At 36.7% G+C, this 23,302-nt stretch overlaps 4 protein-coding genes across 4 annotated transcripts; 2 read left to right on the top strand and 2 right to left on the bottom strand.

Annotated features, from left to right (window-relative positions):
• Window positions 1-533: 533 nt before the first annotated feature.
• On the bottom strand, window positions 534-4,098 carry LOC127443446 (tRNA methyltransferase 10 homolog C-like). Its single transcript, XM_051702076.1, has 2 exons — window positions 4,042-4,098; window positions 534-3,510 (listed from the first exon to the last, which is right to left on the bottom strand). Exon 2 carries the CDS (start codon window positions 3,432-3,434, stop codon window positions 2,034-2,036), a length of 1,401 nt encoding a protein of 466 aa, XP_051558036.1. The 5' UTR covers window positions 3,435-3,510; window positions 4,042-4,098; the 3' UTR covers window positions 534-2,033.
• A 177-nt stretch (window positions 4,099-4,275) lies between these two features.
• Window positions 4,276-7,988, top strand: LOC127443472 (thioredoxin-like protein 4B). Its single transcript, XM_051702115.1, has 3 exons — window positions 4,276-4,529; window positions 7,029-7,180; window positions 7,679-7,988. The coding sequence occupies exons 1-3, from the start codon at window positions 4,326-4,328 to the stop codon at window positions 7,842-7,844; spliced, it is 522 nt and encodes a 173-aa protein (XP_051558075.1). The 5' UTR covers window positions 4,276-4,325; the 3' UTR covers window positions 7,845-7,988.
• Window positions 7,989-10,181: 2,193 nt separating this feature from the next.
• LOC127443465 (cotranscriptional regulator FAM172A homolog) lies at window positions 10,182-11,232 on the bottom strand. Its single transcript, XM_051702107.1, has one exon. The coding sequence runs from the start codon at window positions 11,197-11,199 to the stop codon at window positions 10,279-10,281; it is 921 nt and encodes a 306-aa protein (XP_051558067.1). The 5' UTR covers window positions 11,200-11,232; the 3' UTR covers window positions 10,182-10,278.
• Window positions 11,233-13,695: 2,463 nt separating this feature from the next.
• On the top strand, window positions 13,696-23,113 carry LOC127443467 (39S ribosomal protein L16, mitochondrial-like). Its single transcript, XM_051702111.1, has 5 exons — window positions 13,696-13,880; window positions 14,134-14,205; window positions 14,306-14,454; window positions 19,154-19,447; window positions 22,659-23,113. Exons 1-5 carry the CDS (start codon window positions 13,823-13,825, stop codon window positions 22,848-22,850), a joined length of 765 nt encoding a protein of 254 aa, XP_051558071.1. The 5' UTR covers window positions 13,696-13,822; the 3' UTR covers window positions 22,851-23,113.
• Window positions 23,114-23,302: the final 189 nt, after the last annotated feature.

Here is a 23,302-nt window from a genome sequence, read left to right as displayed (position 1 = left end):
GCAAAATCCACTATCGGTTGACCTCTAAAACATTCATACATCAGTATGTGCACTCCCTGGAAAATCAAAGTAGTAAGGTGCCAATAGGATAGAACAACTATCATAGTTCATATTTTTACTTTTTAATTCTGAGATTTTCTAAAGCACTTCTTTGCTTTAATAAATACATATCAAAGGGTTGTGGATAATAGATTTTGCAGTAAACTCCATATGCTGAGTGCTGAAAGTGTTATCATTCGGTATTGTTCATTGCATTCTGAGTTTCATCTAATTATCTTCTCATTAGATCAAATCGTATAATGAACCACATGATGACTTGCTTTATGACTTATTTTTACCAAAATACCACAAAAAAAAAAAAACACCCAGTAACTTATCTGCTCCTGTGAAGCTTTGAACAACAGAGATAATGTCTGTCAGTTACTGTCTCTTCATCTCATTTCCTGTCTAGAAATGTCAAGAAATGAAGGGCGACACACGCAATGACCATACTGACTTTAGAATCTTGTTTTAGAAAGATTTATTTAAAGGGATAGTTCACTAACAAATACAAATTCTGTCATCATTTACTCACCCTCATGTTATTCTATATCCAACCTTTTTTCTTCTGTGAAACACAAAAGGAGATGTTCGGCAGTATGTTCATGCTGCTCTTTTCCAGAGATTGCCCCCCCCATAATGTACGTATCTTTTAAGTGACCCATATGACTCTTCTGAAATAATTTGATAATTTTGTGTGATGAATTTAATTATTGAATATGAATTAATATGAATTTAAGTCGTTACTCACTGAAAATCAGCGTGAACATTCTGCATAACATCTCTTTTTGTGCTCCACAGAAGTCAGTAATTTGTAAGAAGCTTAATTGTCATTTAGCGAATAATGAATGTTATACAGCCAGTGATTCTGTGAGACAAAAAGCAAATGAAAGACCTGCTAGTTTAACCCTTTAAGCTCTGAAGCTGTTTTTAAAGGTTTATGTTTCAGTAGCATACCTACAATTAAAAGCTTAAAACTCGACAAGAGAAACAAAAAAAACAAGGAGGGTTGTTAAATGTTTGGTATCATTGTAAAGAAAACTTTTCACATTTTTTAATAATATAGATTATGAGACATTCTGAGACTCTCAGCCTAAGATACTGCTGAAAAATCGCACAAAAAATTGTCTTTAAAAAAAATCGTATTTTTCTTATTTGACATTATATATTTCTGGGTGTAAATAAGGTGGCTCTGAAAAACTGCTTTTGTTTTGTTCCCAATCATGTCAACTGTATCTGAGAAAAATTGTGTTGATTCAACAAAGCAATCAAAAGTTATAGCATTACAAAAATAATTTATCATAGTGTCAAAAAGCCTCTCCAAACAAATAAAACATAATAATTGTACATAAGAACTAATTACACATGCAAACACAACAATGACTAAAGGTTTGCATAGCATGCAGACATGATTTTAGTAATGAGATTTCACAGAATGAGTTTCATTCTGTGTCATTTGAGTCATCATTGAGTCTGTGTCATGTATTTGGCGCCATCTCCTGGTGGTCATATGTAACATTGTGCTTCATGTGGATTATCTAATGATCTATACATCTGATTACCTTGTGTGTGGACTTGTTTGAAAGATAATCACCTCCTCTAAATATTGGTATGTGATATTAGTTTATTTTTTGTTAAGTTATAAGCGAAAACACAGCATATAAGCAACACCAACATAATTGTCAAAGACAGATACTTAGCTATTACTCGCTATAATTTTCTGGTTGTATTCTACTCTTTGAGAGATTTCCAACAACATATGACACATGACTATTTGATCAGTTTGATGTTTTTACTGATTGCAGTAATATGTACAGTGCAAATTGTTTATAAATTATAAAAACGGAACAATTCTGATTTGTCTGCAGATTTCAAAGCACTTGTTCATTTTTGGAAAAACTTTAAAACAGGCAACTGTGCACATTATATATTTATATTGAATACAATGAAAATAGCAATTATTGTTTACAGTATCAATGATGTAAAACACAGTATTATTCGTCCTCCCATGAGTTCCTCCGATCTTGGCCTTTATTGTGTCTGTCTGATTTGATTTTCAGCGCTGTCTGAATTCTGCTGGGCAAACAGATCTCCGATTCCTGACGGACAAAATGACTCTTCGGAGTTCTGCGTTTACTCACAAAGATTCGGTCTCTTTCTCTCTCCCAGTTTTCCTCTCTGTCTGTGAGCGTCCTGGATTTGGTTCCGGTTCTGAAGTCTCTCTGCTGGTGAAAACCACTGTGTTTCCTTTTTGGCACAAACTCGAGTGCTTTCTGCCAACTTCCTGTCTCTTTTACCGTGGTCAATATGCGGATCATCTGATCCAGTGTCAGATTCTTCGCACCAGAGTCCCAGTCCAGGTATTCATCGAGAGGAAGGCGGGCTGTGGCGAGACTGAGGCGTTTTGCATTGGCCAATGAAACGCCTGAATGTATGGAGCGGTCCACCATCGCACCCACTACATACACCTTACTGTGATCAAACTTGCGCAGCACGTTTGGTGAATCGGCCGTGAGGTAGACGAGGCTTTCAGGAGGAAACACGTCCACGTGTTGGCTAGCGGTGGTCGTGATCAGCAGGCGTTCCCAGGTCTCAGTCCCGTAGCGTTTGAGGAGCTCGCGGTAATATGCCCCATCGGGCTGCAGGTTGCAGAAGTGCAGGTGAAACGGGTCGACGAAGCGTCGGTTCCAGCCTTCGGTCTCCAGCAACTGCGAAACGGTGTTTTCAATCTCTCGTTGCGACATATGCTGCTCATAGCTCATATCGTACACCAGTGGTTGACCGAAGCGCATGGCCTGCGCCGCCCGCCAGTTCAGGACCTTATCCATGGATCGACTCCAGAACTTCAACACAAACGTGTTCTTCAACGAATCTCCTTCATCTCTTTCCGATTCCCCGTCTGCTTCCAGATTCCGCTCAGACTTCTTCTTTTCCTGCTTCTCCTTCTTGGACATCTTGTGTCCTTCCTTGATGGCCAGATACTTCAAGAACTTCTTCTTTGCAGACTTTGTGGTCAAGCCAGAGAGAACTTCCAGCTGTTCATCCGTGATGTTCTTCGGGACAAACTTCCCTGCTTGATGCCACATCTCAACCAGCTCTCGGTTAGCCTCCAGAAGAGATGGCTCTGCTTTGGGGTTTGGGGTCAAATTGTCCTCACCTTTTCTCTCCTCATGCACGGCTTGGGATTTCATCACAGACTTCCAAATATCCAAGTCAAGCTTTTCAGCAGGATCGTTTTCTGCTCCATCCTTCCTGGTTCTCCAGCTGGTGCTGATGGATCTACTAATGAGGTCCAGTAATCTCAATTGCACCTGGTGCTTTCTATAAACCTTCTGAACTAGAGCAGAAGTGCTTCTCCATGGCACGGCCAGTGAACACAACTTTTGAAACATCATCTTTTGGAACTTTAGTTAAACACCAAAACACAGGTGTTTACCATCGTATCAGTATATCAGGACAAGTCTTGGTTGCCTGAGAAAAAAAAAAAAAAAGAGCAAAAGTATACTTTAGTTAATGACATTATATGGGACCGGGGCAAGTTGTCACACTTCCACGTTACTGTCCAGGGTAAAAATAAAACAAAAATAAATACATAGTTCATTTAACCCATGTTTGACCCCTATAGCGTGGCATGTTCTCACACTATGTGGGGCAAGTTGTCTCAATGGAAAAGCATATTATAGGCTTTTCAGAAACATTTAAAACAGCAAAACGATAAAAGGCAAAAAAAAAAAAAAAAAAAAAGGACAACAGCAATTGCATGAAATGACAACATTTAAAACACGCGTGACAACTTGCCCCGACCATTCATTTACAAAATAAACAATAAAAATAAAACTGGAGTTTTAATCTGGAGAAGAGGATACATAAATACATAGGCGTTTGACCTCGACACACAACACATTTATGACTCATTCTAGTTGCTTAGATGTGACTAACTAGTCTTCTCTCTCTCTCTACATATAATAATATTCACACACATTACAAAGTTAATCAATATACCATCAACTGCACTGTTGTGTGTCCACTCTCTGCGTGCTGTCACGCGGATTGCCGGTGTGCAACAAGAAAAGTTTACCGTGTGGAAATCTACTCGCCATTTATCATTAGTTGCATATGATTAGATACTTAACATATTTAAATATGTTAGGGTTAGTGTTATTTAAGTAACATAAATAGTAATGACATACTGATGTTCAGATCAACAGAAAGCGTAGGAACTCTTATGATGTTGTTTCTAGTCGGCCCGTAGACATTGACGCACCTTACTTTAGTAAACATCTTACATGTGCTGCAGATATTTAGCGAATGTAGTTCAGTTTGTTTATAATTGTGTGTGTGCACCAAGAAAGAGCGTCATGAGTTTTTTACTCCCTAAACTGTCGTGTAAGAAAGACATTGATGACGTCATTAAGACAGTCGCTGAGAAAGTTCTAGTGCTTCGATTCGGCAGAGATGAAGATTCAGTGTGTCTACAGCTCGATGACATTGTGAGTGAATCATTGGATTATTTATTATGATAAAGATGTTCAATTTCATTCAGTGATGTATCAATACTTTCTCTATTATTGTTCTTAGTGGGACAACCACAAAAACATGTGCAACGTTCTGGGAACGTTAGTTTATGGTTATGAAACCTCCCTGCAACGTTCTAGTAACGTTAGTTTATGGTTATGAAAATAAAACCTTAAAATAATCATTAGAGAACCTCCTGTATATGTTCTTTTAAGGTTGTTAAACAATAACCTCCCTGCAACGTTCTGGGAACGTTAGTTTATGGTTATGAAAAAAACCCTCAATGTAACCATTAGAGAACCTCCTGTATATGTTCTTTTTTATTATTTATCCCCTTTTCTCCCCAATTTTGGAATGCCCAATTCCCACTACTTAGTAGGTCCTCGTGGTGGCGTAGTGACTCGCCTCAATCCGGGTGGCGGAGGACGAATCTCAGTTGCCTCCGCGTCTGAGACCGTCAATCCGTGCATCTTATCACGTGGCTTGTTGAGCCTGTTACCGTGGAGACGTAGCGCGTGCGGAGGCTTCACACTGTTCTCCGCGGCATCCACGCACAACTCACCACACGCCCCACAGAGAGCAATAACCACATTATAGCGACCACGAGGAGGTTACCCCATGTGACTCTACCCTCCCTAGCAACCGGACCAATTTGGTTGCTTAGGAGACCTGGCTGGAGTCACTCAGCACGCCCTGGATTCGAACTCGCGACTCCAGCTGTGGTAGTCAGTGTCAATACTCGCTGAGATACCCAGGTCCCCCTCTGTATATGTTTTTTTAAGGTAACCTCCCTGCAATGTTCTGGGAACATTAGTTGATGGTTTTAAAAATAATAACCATAAAAAGAACGTTCCTAGAACGTTAGGAATTGGTTCCCCCAAAAAAACATACCAAAAGGGAACCATATGCTTACATTATGGGTTTGCTTGGTTGTTATTGTTGTTTTAAAAGAATTATTTAGAGATGTAGAGGTTGTGAGTATTCATTTTTTAATAATTTTTATTATAATTTTTTTTTTTTGTCATTTTACAATAAAAGTAGTTTATTCTTTTTTTTTCATTTATCGTTTATTACATTTACATTGTAAATTACATTGTAATTTTAATGATTTAATATCACTGCAATTACATTGGTTAGTGTCTTTCAGTTGTCATTTTTAAGTGACATTTTGTAAACATATTAATCTCAGTTTTCATAATAGTAACAGAACACAAATTTAAATTTTTTATTATTATTGCTAGTGATTGTCAGAGGGATTTTTGAATTGGATTTCTTTTTTTTTTTACTGGCATTTTATATCCCATTTTATCATTAAAAAAAAGCAAAAAGCATGTTCATGAATTTTACCATTAAAAATGTGCTAAACAAACAAACAGACAGACATGAGGTATTAAAAATGACCAAAACATAATGTGATTGTCAGTCACATTAAAACATAAAAAAGTGACATTTTCTGTGTATTTATTATAATACCTAATTTGCATACTTTCTGAGTTTAAATGGATTAAGTCTTGTTTGTGTAAATACTACAGCAAGTTTCATCTTAAACGATAAATTAGCCTATTCACTTGTAGTGCTTCCCCTTAATATTGGCTATAATGTAGAATACAGTTATAGAGTTCTGCTCAGGGACTAAAAACAAAATGTTTTTCATTTCGGTTCGTTCTGAGCAACAGAAGTTTTGGTTCAGAAGTTCCGCAGCCTGCTTTCCGAATGGTAACCGGTTAGAACAAAATAAAAGCACGGTTAATAATGTTAAATGACAGTACTCTGTGCGGCGAAATACCAATTGCAGTGTTGCCAGATCTCGCAAGAGTTACAAGCGACCTGGTCTGGAAAAACAAGCCCTAAATGAGCAAAAATAAGCCTTTTTTATTTTTTTTCCTGTGTGGTGGATTTATCGGCAAAGAAATCATAACAAGCAGTTAATTAACAGTTAAGTATAATTTTAATTACAGATCTGCTTCTGAGTCAAAACCCGACAGCATCAAATCTGTATTAATGCACCAAATCTAACAATAATTCACTGAAGACTTGGAAACAACTGAGAAATGTGCTTTCACCTCTGATAATGTTTTCCTTATATCTGGATTAACAGTGCATGTACAGTATATGAAGTAATTATAAATAGTTGTTAAAAAGATCTTTATTCAGAGAAAGCTTCATCCTCAACGGGCAATTAGACAAAGAAATGTGATGCAGCAGTTTCCTTCAGGATCAAAGCACGTTTCATTTTTTGGGCAACACGAAATTGACTGTGATAAACCCTTTGTCCTTTAGTTTCATGAAAGAATTATCAGAACAAAAATAACTGGTTATAACCGGTCACCAGCATTTAAAAACAACGTTTTCACTCCGGAACAGTTTTCGGTTACGTTCTACTAAAAATTTTGTTCATTTTTGGTTTTCGTTCCTTGAACCGTTTTTAGTCCCTGGTTGTGTTAACCTGTGTGTGTATGTGTGATATTTGTCAGCTGTCGAAGACCGCTCATGATCTCAGTAACATGGCGAGTATTTATCTGGTGGATGTGGATTCAACACCAATTTACACACAATACTTTGACATCAGTTTCATTCCATCAACAGTGTTCTTCTTCAACGGACAACACATGAAAGTTGATTATGGGTGAGTATCGATATATAAGGGCTTTTCTTATATCTTTTTATCCATTGATATTGCGTATGACTATGTATATTATATGGGCTTAAATCTTTTCTATCTATCATTAAATCAGAAAGTAGTCACAAACAGGATATGTTTTGCAAAAAGTTACAGTCCACAGATATGTGGTTAAAGTGAGAAATAGCTTTTCCTCAAACTAGAAATAACTTCTGCTGAAACTGTTTCCAAAGACGGCATAACTGCACTAGTATTTCACTTTTCATAGAAGATACACATGCCTCTGATTTTATATTTCATATTAACTGAGATTTCCTTGTTTTTCAGTATTTCACAATCATCTGTGAGCCACAGTTGTCTATTTTAAGTCTTCAACTCTTTAAGATTATGGTCTCTTTGCTTGCCTTTACTTGACTTTGCCACTGTACCATTCAACTGCAACTGCTTAAATGACATTGTCAATATTAATCGATTTATTATTTTGATTTATCTCTACACATTCAGATCTCCAGATCATACCAAGTTTGTGGGAACTTTCAAAACCAAACAGGACTTTATGGATCTGATTGAGGTGATCTATCGCGGTGCCATGAGAGGAAAGCTGATCGTTCAAAGCCCAATCGACCCGAGGAACATTCCCAAATATGATCTGTTGTACCATGGCATCTAGGAAATGATGATTAAGTTCCTAAAATTTGGCATGTGTTATCAGATTGTTCTGGTGCCTATGTGTATCAAGTTTTGTGAAATTAGAGCGTTGCACTGTCAAGATACACGCCAGTTAGTCCTAGCAATAAATCTAAACCCAACTCTATATTTTGATTTTATTTTAATTATAGCGCTCCCTATTATCATAAATGGATGCAATTTGGCATGCATCCTTGGACTGTCCTGGTGACAGTGTGTACCAAGTTTTGTGAAGTTTGGACATTGTGCTCACACGATACAGGCAATTAGTCAATATGAGCCAAGGACGAAAATTTTAGTGGATGAGTTTTCACCCAATGTCAACTTTTTTTCAAGTTTTCTGGCTCAGTAAAACTGATGAAGTGGATTGTTTGATATATTTATTATGCCATATTTGTTTTATTTGTGTTATGAAGTTTTATTTGTATGTTTTCAAAATAAAGATAAATTAGCATATTGATATTGGAAGATAATTTAAAGTCATTATGAAAAAGCATTCACAAACAGTATTGGGTAAGTTACTCAAAGAAAGTAATCCACTACAAATGACTAATTACATCTCAAAAATGGTAATAAAATTACTTTATTGATTACTTCATTGAAAAGCAATCACATTTTTAATTACATTTAGGTTACTTTCGAGAACACTTCACAGAAAAATAAATGTGTTTTTCTGCTCAGCGTTTTTAAAATAATGTCTATATTACCCTGTTCATTGTCGCACGCAAGTCATAAACTGGTTCCTCGCTTACAGTGACTTGTAATCTGTCAAACAGATGTACATAGTAACATAATGCATGTTTTAAATGTGTTTTACATACATAGTTTTTTAGAAATAAGTGTAACCCGAGTAATTAACTTACTTGAAAGTCAGTAACTGTAATCTGATGACAGGAATTTAAAATGTAATGATTTATCCTACTTTTGACTTTTAAAAGAAATTAGATCACTGTAATTATTTTATAAATATATTATTTACTTTGTAATTGGAGTACACCCATACTGTTCACAATCCATTTTACTTTCTGCAATGTGATGTATTTTAAAGTAAAACAGGATGCTGAATGAGAAAAAAAGTGTGGGAAAATAAGAAGGATCAATAACATCAGCTGAAAAAGGACAGAACAAGTTATTACATTTTTAGATGAAGGATTACACAGACAAACTTGTTTTTCTATATGCAGTGATGAATCATTCACAATAAGACCAGGAACATGTTAAGAAAGTAAGTGAGGTTAATTTGGATTTCATGCTCATTATAAGGTGAATAATCTAAGAATAAAATATAGACGCAAGCGGCAATTATTGGGGTCCAAGCAGGATTGGAAAAATGGCCTAAATTTGGCCTTAACTGCCAAATTTCAAAGAATAGATCCCTTGAACACTCTGGATACTTTTGAATAGATTTGTTGAAACAGTTTGGAGGACTGCCTTAAGTTATAGCATCCCCAAGCACTGTAAATTTTGAACCAATTAGTCCTAGCAATAAATCTAAACCCAACTCTATATTTTGATTTGAATTATAGTGCCCCCTATGATCATAAATGGATTAAATTTGGCATGTGTCCTAGGACTGACCTGGTGCCTATGTGTACCACGTTTTGTGAAGTTAAGACATTGCACTGTCAAGATATGCGGCAGTAAGTCCAAGCAATAAATATAAACCGAAGCCTATAATTTTAATTATATTTTCATAAATGGATGAAATTTCAAATTATTTGGCGTGCATCCTAAGACTGTTTTAGGGACAATGTGTACCAAGTTTTGTGAAGTTTGGACATTGCGCTTACAAGATACAGGCAGTCATTCATTATGGGCCATAATGAATGCCAAATTTCGAATTCCTCGATCAAACGGCCCATTGTACAAAGGGGCCTCAGTTTGTTCCTGTGAAGCAGCAGATGCCTTAACCCTGCCCCCACCTTAATCCTAACCATATGGAGCCTATATTCTCCCATGGCACGATCAAACGGTTGCAGAGTTACAAGCATGGTTTAGTTATAGCACCACCTCTTGGTGAAATTCTGTTGTTAATGCATACCAAGATTCATTCAAATTGGACTTCATGTTCAGGAGATACAGACCATTTAGCCAAAATGGGCCACGCCCAAAAATTGCATGGCTCATATCTTTCAAACAAATTTTACAAATCAAAAATGTGAAGTCAACTTTTGGTCAGGAAGGTCTCTAGAAAATCAGTACCAGTACAATAGAGTTTCAGCACATTCAGTGCTTGGACCTTTAATAAACATATCATTATGATGCATAGTATTTATTTATTTCAGATTTATACAGACATCACAAATCTAGAACCCTTACAAAAAAACAAACAAACAAAAAAAAAAACACATTAGAAGCTTCTCATTGAGGTCTTCTGGAAACATTTATCCACTGAAATCTTTCCTTAACCATCAAGCTTAATTGTTATTTTGGTCGCTGGTACGGCTCTTGCTCCTAGTTATGACTTGTAAGGGAGTTGCTGTGGGTTTTGGTTTCATTATCTTGGCAAAGAAGCGAAACACAGACTCCATGCAGACAGCAGGTGCTGAGTCATGGCATTGTGTTCCTGCAGAAATTTGTGGGCAACCTGCTTTCAATGAACCTACAGACCGATTCAAGGGTTTTGTGCTGAGTATCCAAGTTCTGGAGTGAGATTTTAGCCAGTCACGCCCAGCCTTGCCCAAGGGCTGATGCCACAGGCTATGGGACGAGTCCAAGAACGCCACGGCCTTCACACGATGCTCAACCTCTTCTGGCCAATGGCAAAACAGATCTACAAAAGCCAGTCCACCATATCCATGGGCGACCACGAAGACATGCTCAGCAGAACTCTTCGAAATCAAGCGTTCCCAGACTGACTGGACGTGCTGTTCCAGGGTTTGTCCACCTTCATTGGGGTTCATTAGGATAATGGCGCAAGATTCCAGCAGAGCACATCGCAGGTACGGAATTTGACTGCCTCGCTCCAATCCTTCATGTGCAACCACCTTCCAACTCCAAACACCACTCCGCATCGTGCCCCAGTCCTGGATCAGAACCACTAGACTCCCAGCATACTCTAGTGCTCCAGGACTTATGAATACAAAGCTCTGTTGGTCCAGATAAACCCTCTGAAGGTGGAACTTGTGTTCTAAGAGTTGGTAGACATGTTGGGTGATGTACTGACAAAGAGTTTGATGTTCCCGTTCAGTTTCACTGACATCATTTAGGCTGAAGGTAAACCTGTAGGGTTTAAAGGTCTCTCTGTGCTGCAGATGGCCATCATCAGTGAAGAAATAAGAAAAATCAGATTGAGATTGATTCGGAATATCGCTCGTCCCAGAGCACTCCAACATCATTTATGACCTGAGATGTAAACATGCAAAAATATCTGTTTGGTGCACAGGAAATACACTGTTTTATCTCATAGATAAAGACTGCATTGCAATAGCAAAATCTGTTTAAAATAACAAAGTAGACACAAACAATGTTACCTATTCACACTGTAATCTGATACCTGATGTTGTGGTTGACTGCAAGATGTCGTGTGATCATCTGACAGGTGTCTCTAATTGTAATTAGTGTGTGGCTTTAGATGTTTTGTGCATCTGTAGAACCCACAGTGAAATACTAGCACACTGCTAACTGCTACTGTTATTTAACTATTTACTATTCTGGCCCCAAATGAGCACCAAACTACTGTTCTCACAACTGGAAAATCAGCTTGTTGTGTTTTGGAAACCTGTTAACCAGCTCAACCAATTCCCCACCAGCTTAGCCAAGGTGATTTACCAGCTCTAATTAAAATGTTTTGGATGGTTTTGATGGTCCTGTGCGAACATTATTTTATAGCACTTTTGATTATAGTAAAATAAATAATAAGTGTGGAATGTGGGCTACAACGATACCCAGAGTAGGATGTATTTTAATGTAAAACATTGCATTTTAAACATAGCTCTATATTTAACTACATTTTTTAACCATGAAAAAATATATATATATATATATATATATATAAAATGTATTACAAATATAATACATATGTTTTTATTTTATATAATTTAAGTTTTTTTTTATTTCCAAAACAATAGATTGATCATTCCTTCATTTTTATAACCTTTGAGCGTCAATATAAAAAAGTTATACAGAGGTCCTTACAGGACAAAAAAACTGCCATATTAATATTATATATTAATATTATTTTCCACTTTCACTGACTTAGATTTTTTAACCAACATCAGTCCTGATCATAACTACCAAATATTCATTAATTTTCAGGATTTTAACCCTTTAAATGCCAGTTTGTTTACATAATGCCACTGTTGTTTTTTATGAAAAAAAAAAAATATATATATTTTCCATATACTAAATGCTAAGGGGAATTATTATTATTATTATTATTATTATTATTATTTATTTTATTTTTTTTCACAGTCTGGGATGTCATTGATTAGCAACAACATAGATTTTGATGCATTATTATTTTTTGTGCAGTGTCAGATTTAAAAAAAAAAAAAACTCTATCTTAGAGGACAAAAACTGCCATACAAATATTATATATTAATATTATTTTCCACTTTCACTGACTTAGATTTTTTAACTAACATCAGTCCTGATTATAACTACCAAATATTAATAAATTTTCAGGATTTTCAGTTTGTTTATATAATGCCACTGTTGTTTTTTTAAACATACACACACACACACACAAATTTCTCAATACACACACAAAAAACACACTCTGACATCCATACCAACACACACACACACACACACACACACACACAATTTTAGCTACATCATTTATTCAATTGTCCTGCAGTGCTCTATAATACAGCAAACAGAGAATAGGGGAAAAGCTTGTATTTGCTCCATAGGCTAAACATGAGAAAAATGGCACCATCTGGTGTAAAATATTAAAAATGTAAATTTTGAAGCCAGGGCTCCGGAATGAAAGCATAATATCATAGAATTCATGATTTTATGCTTTAATGGCACTGGGATCAAATATTGCATATTTGTCCTGAAGGTCCTGAGTGTAACTATTTTCCAAAACAATAGATTGATAATTCCTTCATTTTTAAAAAATGCACTCCTAGTCCTCCGTAAAATACAATAGTCCGCTCATATAGGGGTAGAAGGAAATGAAGCGGTGGCTCAAATAGCAAAACAAGCATTAAAACACTCAGACATAGAGTTGAATGTTCCAATGAGTAAATTGGAAATAAAAGGGCTAATTAAAGGAGCTGTAAAGGATATGTGGCAAAGAAAATGAGACAGTGAGAATAAAGGACGACATAATGGAATAGTTGGGAGCGAGAGGAGAAGTTTTGGGAATAGAAGGGAAGACAGTATAATATCACGTCTCAGAATTGGGCATTCTGCCCTTGACCAGTCACTACATATGATTGGAAAACATGTATCTGGATGTTGTGTCAGATGTGATCGTCCTGAAACAGTCGAGCATGTTTTAATAAAGTGTAAAGGTTATAACAATGAAAGACTACAACTTCTAGAAGCACTTAGAAATATAGGAGTTAATCAGCTTTCACTGCAGAATTTGTTAAACAAAGATACAGCTGTAAGAGTGTTCAACATTTTATTTAAATATCTCAGAGACACAGAGTTAATGGTCAGGATTTAAGATGTACATGTAGTTTGTTGGTTCCCTTTTTTATTTAATTTAATTTTTGTATTATTATTTTATTTTTTTTATGTAGTTTTCCCTCTATGTCAATGCTCCACACTCCATCCCAGTAGGTGGCGGAATATGCACCAAAAGCGCGATAAAACACCATAAAACGTCAAAGAAGAAGAAGAAGAAGAAGAACTAGAACTAATGATGCGCGCTGCTTTTCCCCCGGAGACATTTGACTGACACACCGGATGTTGTTCAAACATGGCAGCGACCTTGCGGAATGTGTGAGAGACCAAATTAAAATTAAATATTAATATTTTCATAATTACATTCTAGAACTAGTCATGTTATCAATATTAAAAAACGTATTTTTGGGGATTTCCCGGACATCAAACCAGCCAGGTATGACAGGTGACCATTCATTTTATTTACATTTTATATGCAATTTTCTTAAAATTTACTTTAGTAACACAATTATAAACGTATCTTTGTACTGGCATTGTTTATGCCATTATCATACTTTTTTTTTAATTACTATTATTCTGGCAATACCATGGTTTTTGGACATGGTACTATGGTAATACCATACATATATTTATTATTATTTATGAAATAAATGCACTAGTATACATTTATATCACATTCTTTTCTCCAGATGTTCTGCAGAGAAACTTGCAGGTTTTGTCAGCAGGATTGAGGACTTATGAAGTGCCACCAGACTTCAGTGGTAATTTTATTTCATTCTGCATCAACACTCAATGTGGTCATCATGTCAATTCCTGTTTATAATGTATCCTTACAATTTTTTTGTTTGCACTTTCATGCAGATGTGGTTTTACCAGACAGACCTAAACTCAAATTCCTCAATAAGGTTCCGAACTTTAAAAAAGCAAAGAAGGAGATGAAGAGATTACGTGACATTCAGGGACCAGCCAAAGCAGCAAATACATTCATCAAGGGACAGTACGGTATTGTGGTCAGTGTTGCAATTCTTTCATCTTGTCTTATCTTGAAGTAGTCAAAAGAAACATTTTAAGTTAAATATAGTGGCCCTAGAAATACTGCCTCTGAGAAGTAAAGTTTGTTCTAAGAAAAAAAAAAAAAGATCCAGCAGTGTTTGTTTGCTATGTTGTTATTATTAGAAATAAGATGGCAGGACTACAAGATAGGTGTTGTAAATGTAAAGCTCTGCTTGGACAGAAGGCTAAAGTAAGTTAAAGTTTGTGTTTTGTTAAAGATTTGATGGTTATTGGTTTAGGGATCACAAGGTACTGTTGTGCTCAAAAGTTTACATGTACCATTTTTAAAGAAAACATGAGTGAGCAGGCAAAACACATTTCTATTATTTCTTATGGGATTCATATTCAACTGTAGGTTATAACAGAATGGCACAATCATAAAACAAAACATGGCAACAAAAAAAAAAATGAAATGACCCCTGTTCAAAAGTCTGCATACCCTTAGTCCTTAATACTGTGTATTGACCCCTTTAGCATCAATGACAGCGTGCAGTCTTTTGTAATAGTTGTCTATGAGGCCCCAAATTCTTGCAGGTGGTATAGCTGCCCATTCGTCTTGGCAAAATGCCTCCAGGTCATGCAAAGTCTTTGGTCGTCTTGCATGAACCGCACGTTTGAGATCTCCCCAGAGTGGCTCAATGATATTAAGGTCAGGAGACTGTGATGGCCACTCCAGAACCTTCACCTTTTTCTGCTGTAACCACTGGAGGTTCAACTTGGCCTTGGGTTTAGGGTCATTGTGGTGCTGGAAAGTCCAAGAGCGTCCCATGCACAGCTTTCGTGCAGAAGAATGCAAATTGTCTGCCAGTATTTTCTGATAACATGCTGCATTCATCTTGCCATCAATTTTCACAAGATTCCCCATGCCTTTAGAGCTCACACCCCCCCAAAACATCAGTGAGCCACCACCATGCTTCACACTGGGGATGGTATTCTTTTCACTATAGGCCTTGTTGACCCCTCTCCAAACATAGCGCTTATGGTTGTGACCATAAAGCTCTATTTTGGTCTTGTCACTCCAAATTACAGTGTGCCAGAAGCTGTGAGGCGTGTCAAGGTGTTGTCGGGCATATTGTAACCGGGCTTTTTTGTGGCATTGATGCAGTAAAGGCTTCTTTCTGGCAACTCGACCATGCAGCTCATTTTTGTTCAAGTATCGTCGTATTGTGCTCCTTGAAACAACCACACCGTCTTTTTCCAGAGCAGCCTGTATTTCTCCTGAGGTTACCTGTGGGTTTTTCTTTGTATCCTGAACAATTCTTCTGGCAGTTGTGGCTGAAATCTTTCTTGGTCTACCTGACCGTGGCTTGGTATCAAGAGATTCCTGAATTTTCCACTTCTTAATAAGTGATTGAACAGTACTGACTGGCATTTTCAAGGCTTCGGATATCTTTTTATATCCTTTTCCATCTTTATAAAGTTCCATTACCTTGTTACGCAGGTCTTTTGACAGTTCTTTTCTGCTCCCCATGGCTCAGTATCTAACCTGCTCAGTGCATCCACGTGAGAGCTAACAAACTCATTGACTATTTATACACAGACACTAATTGCAATTTAAAAAGCCACAGGTGTGGGAAATTAACCTTTAATTGCCATTTAAACCTGTGTGTGTCACCTTGTGTGTCTGTAACAAGGCCAATCATTCAAGGGTGTGTAAACTTTTGATCAGGGCCATTTGGGTGATTTCTGTTATCATTATGATTTAAAAAGGAGCCAAACAACTATGTGATGATAAATGGCTTCATATGATCACTATCCATAAATTAAAGACAGTTTTTTTTTTTTGCACGATCAGTCAAAACATCACTTTGTTTTGTTCTGATGTTAGTCCCCACCATGACCCCACCATCTTTTGTGACGTTTGCTAAAGTAGCAGAAATACAAATGTAGCAGTCTTTTAATTTGGACAATTGTAATAGATTGTTGAATTTAGAATAATGCTTTGTGAATTTGACCATGTTATGAACAGTCTCCATATTTAAGCCGTTGTAGATGGTTCCATTAGCTGTGACTGTTCTCAGGTGATACTCCCTGAAACAAAAGAAAAGATCTGTTTACTGATGCCAAATTGTTAAGGATTGGCTAACAGGACTGAGCGGTATCAGACCAGTGGCAAGAGGTGATGGCCCAATGATGGGTAAGACTCTCCAATGGCAAGAAGGGGGGGCAACCTAAGGCAGGGCATCACTGCCCTGGAAGCCTGCCCAAGAAGGTTTGATATGGGTTTAAGGAAGTGGATGAATGCTCTTAGGTCAGAAGCATCAAAAGGGAGGTCTAGAATAAACCTGCCCGAAAATTGTGAGTTCCACTCAATCCGACTGCATTTTATTAACCGCTTAATTAAAACAACTTATCACAGTGTTAAATACCAACCATTCTGTCACTGTGCCATCAGGGGATCATACCCTGTGTAGAAGATTAATTATAGAATTTGGGGGTAAAGTTTTGAGAACCGTTGCAGACAAATGAGTGCCTGACTTATTAAAGCAGTATTAAACAAACCTGGGAATATTGGTATGATGAAGAATTACGATTGAAAAATGATTTATTACTTTTTACCTATGCTTTTATTGAACTCGTACATTTTAATAGTAATGAAGAATGGAAAAAACATGGTGGTGACTAAAGATTAACATTGCTTGTCTTGTCTGTTTATAAATTTAAATAGAATTGTTTAAAAAACGGGGGGCATCTGTTGTGTGTTACCATTGGTAACAACAGTGAAGTAGATGACATTTGATCAATGTGAAAGGTCCAATGCAATGACAACTCTCATCAGACAGAAAGACCAAAATGGGAGGAAATTGATTCCTCCAGTGAAGATATGTATGAGAAGATGAATAATGAGACATGCCCCGGGATGAAAGTGCTAGCCTAACCTCTCCCTGGAGGTGACCCTCTACGATGGGTTGAAGATATCTACACTACAAAAAAGAACTCTTAATATTATGATAAATATTTTGTTTTATGTTTGATATACTCTACACAACTGTGACAACCACAGGCAAGGCTGAACCAATTGCACGCTCATGCTTATATGCTTATACGTTTCATTTATTGAATGAAGGTATAGGGAGAATCTTTTACTCAATTCTTAATCAACTTGGATGGACATGTTTGGTTCTGAAATCTCCACCGGAGTGCGGTTGCATAATCTGGTCATTGGTGGTGAAGCTGTGTGACTCAACTTAGTCAATAGATAGAATAACTGAGGCAACTGAATTATGAAACTGCACTCTGGGTAAAGACAGTAAAGGTGGGACTTATGCAAGTCCCAGAGGGGGGATAACGTTGAATATTTTTATAAAGTTGAATATAAATTAATCAAGTATAATCAATGTAAATATAGCCATTTTATTCTACAATTATTTCTGATGGTCAAAACATGTATCTTACTGTGTGTGTCTGTGTAGAAACCTGTGTAGGAATAGAATGTGCTTACATATGATAAACTGAGTTTCCTGTTTTGACACTAGAGGTAATATATGGTGTGGCCCTTCCACAAATGTTCTCTGTCCACTTCATAGAAAAACAGACTGGAGTTACAGAACAAAATGATAGATAATAGTGACGTGTGGAATCATATGTATTTAAGTGGGTGCAAACTCAGATTCTGGAGTGGCGCTGGGAGCTATTCGTCTTTTGTGTCTCTGATAATAAAGTCTATCTTCTGGCATCAAGACTTCAAGAGTGATGTTTCACAGAGGTGGCAGAAGCCACAATATTATCTAATGAAATGATGTGCGATAAATTTACGCTTAAATTGCAAGTCCCTGGATACAAAAGTTGTACCATTTGAAAGCTTAGAATATGAACCTTTCATAGAATGCCATCACTTTTGCATTTATGTTACATAAAATGACAAAAAGCCTTAAAAACTTGAGTCGCAAATGAGCGCCACCTAGAGGTGATGTAGAAATATGCGTGTCAATATAAAAGTTTTTCAGAAAGCACTTAAATAGGCAAGTCATATATCAAATGAAAGCTCTCATTCTCAGCAATTTGACCATGTAGTTTATTTTGTTGCCCTTATACCACAGTTCAAATGATTATCAAAAGAATCGCAAAGTAAAATATGAGCTCCGTAAGGCAACAAACACAAACGTCTCATGTCTGCCCTTATTACCGCTTCTGTAAACCCCAAATACCCACAAACTCTACATCAACTCTTACCTTAGGATGTTTTCTTTCAATTGAGCCATTGTTTACTTGTCTGTGAGCTTGTTTTGGTAAGTAATCCAATGTTATGTCTCAGATATCCAGAAAAAAAAAATGCAGTCCAGCAGAAAAATCTTGGTAAAAAACTTATGCAAAATATGTTATCAACTATTGATGATGAAATGTTATAGATCATCACAAACAAAGCTGAGGATCTTGGATCTGAGTTTCTGCTCCATTCAGAGGCTGAGATATTCAACAAAACAGTGAGGAACCTGCATGCCATCCAAAATTGACTGGATGTCTATGGACAGAGTGCTTTTCTGTGTTAGAGCCCCCCCAATTAGTCCACTGTATGTGTGTAAGGTGAGCTTTTAAATTTGATATGTCCCACCTCAACTTACTGTTTCAGTTGGACATACAGGAAAGAAAACTGCACTCATCAAACCATTCCATGGGATCTTTTTCAATAGTTGTCTTGTGTTTATTGACCTTTAGGGTCTGAGTGGTGGTTACCTGCACTGGGGTCACATGGAGATGATGCGACTCACCATTAACCGCCGCATGGACCCACGCACCACGTTTGCTCGCTGGCGCATTAATGCCCCGTACAAGCCGATCACTCGTAAAGGACTGGGTCAGCGGATGGGTGGCGGTAAAGGTGCCATCGACCACTATGTGACTCCAGTGAAATGTGGCCGTTTGATCTTAGAGGTCGGAGGTCGCGTTGAGCTGGGTGAGGTCGAGGCCGTGCTGTCTGAGGTTGCCAAGAAGCTTCCCTTTCCTGCCAAGGTTTGTTCTGAATTACTTTAGTTTTGTCTTACATAACTAACTTCTCATTTCTGCTTTTTCATAATCATCTTTTCCTCAAAAGAGATGTAGCAATAACTTAAATGCAGAAAGTGTTGTGCAGCATTTACTTACAGTATATGCTATATGTATTGGAGTTCTGTAAGTAAAGTTTATCATCTGCAGGTTTTTTAGTTGTAGTTTTGAAAAGTTATCTGTTATACGTGGAAATAATTATTTCCTTTTATATATTGTCTTTTAAAGGTAGTTTCGCAAGGTGAAACAACACAAAAACAGGGTGACTCTCATGAAAACATTCAGGTCCAGGCTATATTTCACCCCCAAATCAAAAACAAAGGAAATTATATTTTACATAAGGAAAATAAAGCCCTTTTAAGGACCCCTATTATAAAACATAAATAAAAATTATGTTTATAAATATATACAGGTATGTGTGTATAATATACAGAATATTTATAAATATATTCAGGTACGTGTGTATAATATACAGAATATATATATATATATATATATATATACACATACACATATACATACAGTTGAAGAGGTTTACATACACTTTAGCCAAATACATTTAATCTCAGTTTTTCACAATCCCTGATATTTGATCGTAGAAAACATTCCCTGTGTATGTATATATATATATGTATATATATATATATATATATATATATGATTTATATATATATACCTATTATATAGTTGTAGTCCGAAGTTTACATACACTTTGAAGTCATTGAAACTCATTTTTTAATCACTCCACAGATTTAATATTAGCAAACTATAGTTTTGGCAAGTCGTTTAGGACATCTACTTTGTGCATGACACGAGTAATTTTTCCAACAATTGTTTACAGACAGATTGTTTCACTTTTAATTGACAATATCACAATTCCAGTGGGTCAGAAGTTTACATACACTAAGTTAACTGTGCCTTTAAGCAATTCCAGAAAATGATGTCAAGCCTTTAGCCAACAAGCTTCTGATAGGAGGTGTACTGAATTGGAGGTGTACCTGTGGATGTATTTTAAACTCAGTGCCTCTTTGCTTGACATCATCGGAAAATCAAAAGAAATCAGCCAAGACCTCAGAAAAAATATTGTGACCTCCACAAGTTTGGTTCATCCTTGGGAGCAATTTCCAAACACCTGAAGGTACCACGTTCATCTGTACAAACAATAATACGCAAGTATAAACACCATGGGACCACGCAGCCATCATACCGCTCAGGAAGGACACGCATTTGGTCTCCTAGAGATGAACGTAGTTTAGTGCGAAAAGTGCAAATCAATCCCAGAACAACAGCAAAGGACCTTGTGAAGATGCTGGAGGAAACAGGTAGACAAGTATCTATATCCACAGTAAAACGAGTCCTATATCAACATAACCTGAAAGGCTGCTCAGCAAGGAAGAAGCCACTGCTCCAAAACCACCATAAAAAAGCCAGACTACAGTTTGCAAGTGCACATGGGGACAAAGATCTTACTTTTTGGAGAAATGTCCTCTGGTCTGATGAAACAAAAATTGAACTGTTTGGCCATAATGACCATCATTATGTTTGGATGAGAAAGGGTGAGGCTTGCAAGCCGAAGAAAACCATCCCAACCGTGAAGCATGGGGGTGGCAGCATCATGTTGTGGGGGTGCTTTGCTGCAGGAGGGACTGGTGCACTTCACAAAATAGATGGCATCATGAGGAAGGAAAATTATGTGGATATATTGAAGCAACATCTCAAGACATCAGACAGGAAGTTAAAGCTCGGTTGCAAATGGTCTTCCAAATGGACAATGACCCCAAGCATACCTCCAAAGTTGTGGCAAAATGGCTTAAGGACAACAAAGTCAAGGTATTGGAGTGCCCATCACAAAGCCCTGACCTCAATCTGATAGAACATTTATGAGCAGAACTGAAAGGAGGCCTACAAACCTGACTCACCAGTTACACCAGTTCTGTCTGGAGGAATGGGACAAAATTCCAGCAACTTATTGTGAGAAGCTTGTGGAACGCTACCCAAAATATTTGACCCAAGTTAAACAATTGAAAGGCAATGCTACCAAATACTAACAAAGTGTATGTAAACTTCTGACTTCAACTGTGTGTATATATATACCTATTATATATATTTTATATTTAAATTATTAAATATATTATACTATATATTTTTCTAAATATAATGTTTTTTATAATTATCATTCATAATGGTTGTTATCATTCTTTAATACAGTAATTTAGTGATTTACAATAAAAAACTACAATTAAAAATTATTATTATTATTATTTTTCATTTAATCAGCAAAAATTAAAATACAACTAATACTGCCATGGTGTATGAATAACTTACAATTTAAATAAAATATCAAATGATTTCATCTTGTCGCATCACAGTAATGTGAAAATGAGAATGAGAGTTTTTGTCACATTGCACAAAAAAAAAAAAAAAAAAAAAAAAAAAACGTTTAATTGACCCTAAAAATAGGCTTTAATTTCCTCAAGCAAAAATATAATTTCTCATTATTTGTTTTTGTGGCCAGATATGACCAGACAAGTTTCATGACATACACTATAAACTAGTTTAGAGCGGTTTAACTCTCAAATATCTGTGGGCAGTTTTGAGGTGTTACGGGTAAACTCGTGTCCTTCATAGAGCCTTGATGAGTTTAAGTGAAACCCAGATAGGAAACCAAAACATCCAGAGTTTGCAGAGGTTTTGAGAAGGAGAACAAGGTATTAAAAGCTCGGATAGGTACTAGAAATAGGTGAATATAACAATTTTTATAGTAGACAATGCGAGGATTATAAAGGGATTGTTCATCCCAAAAATTACAATTCTGTTATCATTTACTCACCGTGCCAAACCTGTAAGACATTTTTCTGCTGGTACTTTTGACATAATACAGACCCTCTTCTGTAGCTATAAAATCAAATATGGCACCATTAGATGTATCACATGAGGTTTGATGTCAGTGACACACTAGAGCCATTTTTCATTTTAGAGGGGAAGATTTTCAGTGAATAACGACTTCAGTTTTAGTCTTTTCCTCACACAAGCTTTCGTATGACTTCACAAGACATGCACACAAAATATGTAAATGATACATTTATGGTGCTTTTTTGTCATTGTGAGCTTGACAGCCCATGTTAACATTGTTAGTATTTGTAAATATACCGGTAATGTGCTCTTATTTCTCTTGTAGGTCGTAAGCCGAGAGAGTCTGGCAGCGTTGCAGCAGGAACAAGTCGAGAGAGAATCCAACAATCAAAACCCCTGGACCTTTCAGAGAATCGCCCAGTCCAACATGCTCGGCATTCGCAAAGTCCTGAGTCCCTTTGACCTGCACAATCATGGACGATACGCAGGGAAATTTTTCAACTCTGATAGAGTGTAGATTTCTTTAAGAGATAACATCACAGAACTTCATCTAGTATCTAGAGCAAAGCATCTATGAGACGGATGTGACGTTACTAATATTCAGAATGTGTTTATGAATGTAAGATTGATATCACTTGCTTTTGTGGTCATAAAATGCTCTGGTAAGGAGTTTGCAGGCTTGACAAAAGGTGTTAAACAGGAAATATCATATTACCTCAAGAGAAGAATAAATGCTCTAATATTTGAACAGCAGAGCAGAAATAAAAGAAGTGAGACATGTGATTTGTATTTGTCTGTATGTATGAAATACCCAGATGAGCTGCTGCATTTGATAACATGTGCTGTATACAACCGGATCATGGTGTGTAGAGGACTTTTATCTCACAATGCAATGTTAAAGGTTGACATTGAAATATTTACGCAAAATTGAATTTAAAAAGGCCAAAAACTCTTTATGTAAGATTGAAA

The sequence above is a fragment of the Myxocyprinus asiaticus genome, chromosome 7 (genome assembly GCF_019703515.2).
Source record: "Myxocyprinus asiaticus isolate MX2 ecotype Aquarium Trade chromosome 7, UBuf_Myxa_2, whole genome shotgun sequence".
Lineage (NCBI taxonomy): Eukaryota > Metazoa > Chordata > Actinopteri > Cypriniformes > Catostomidae > Myxocyprinus > Myxocyprinus asiaticus.
This window is presented reverse-complemented; position numbering and strand designations above follow the sequence as displayed.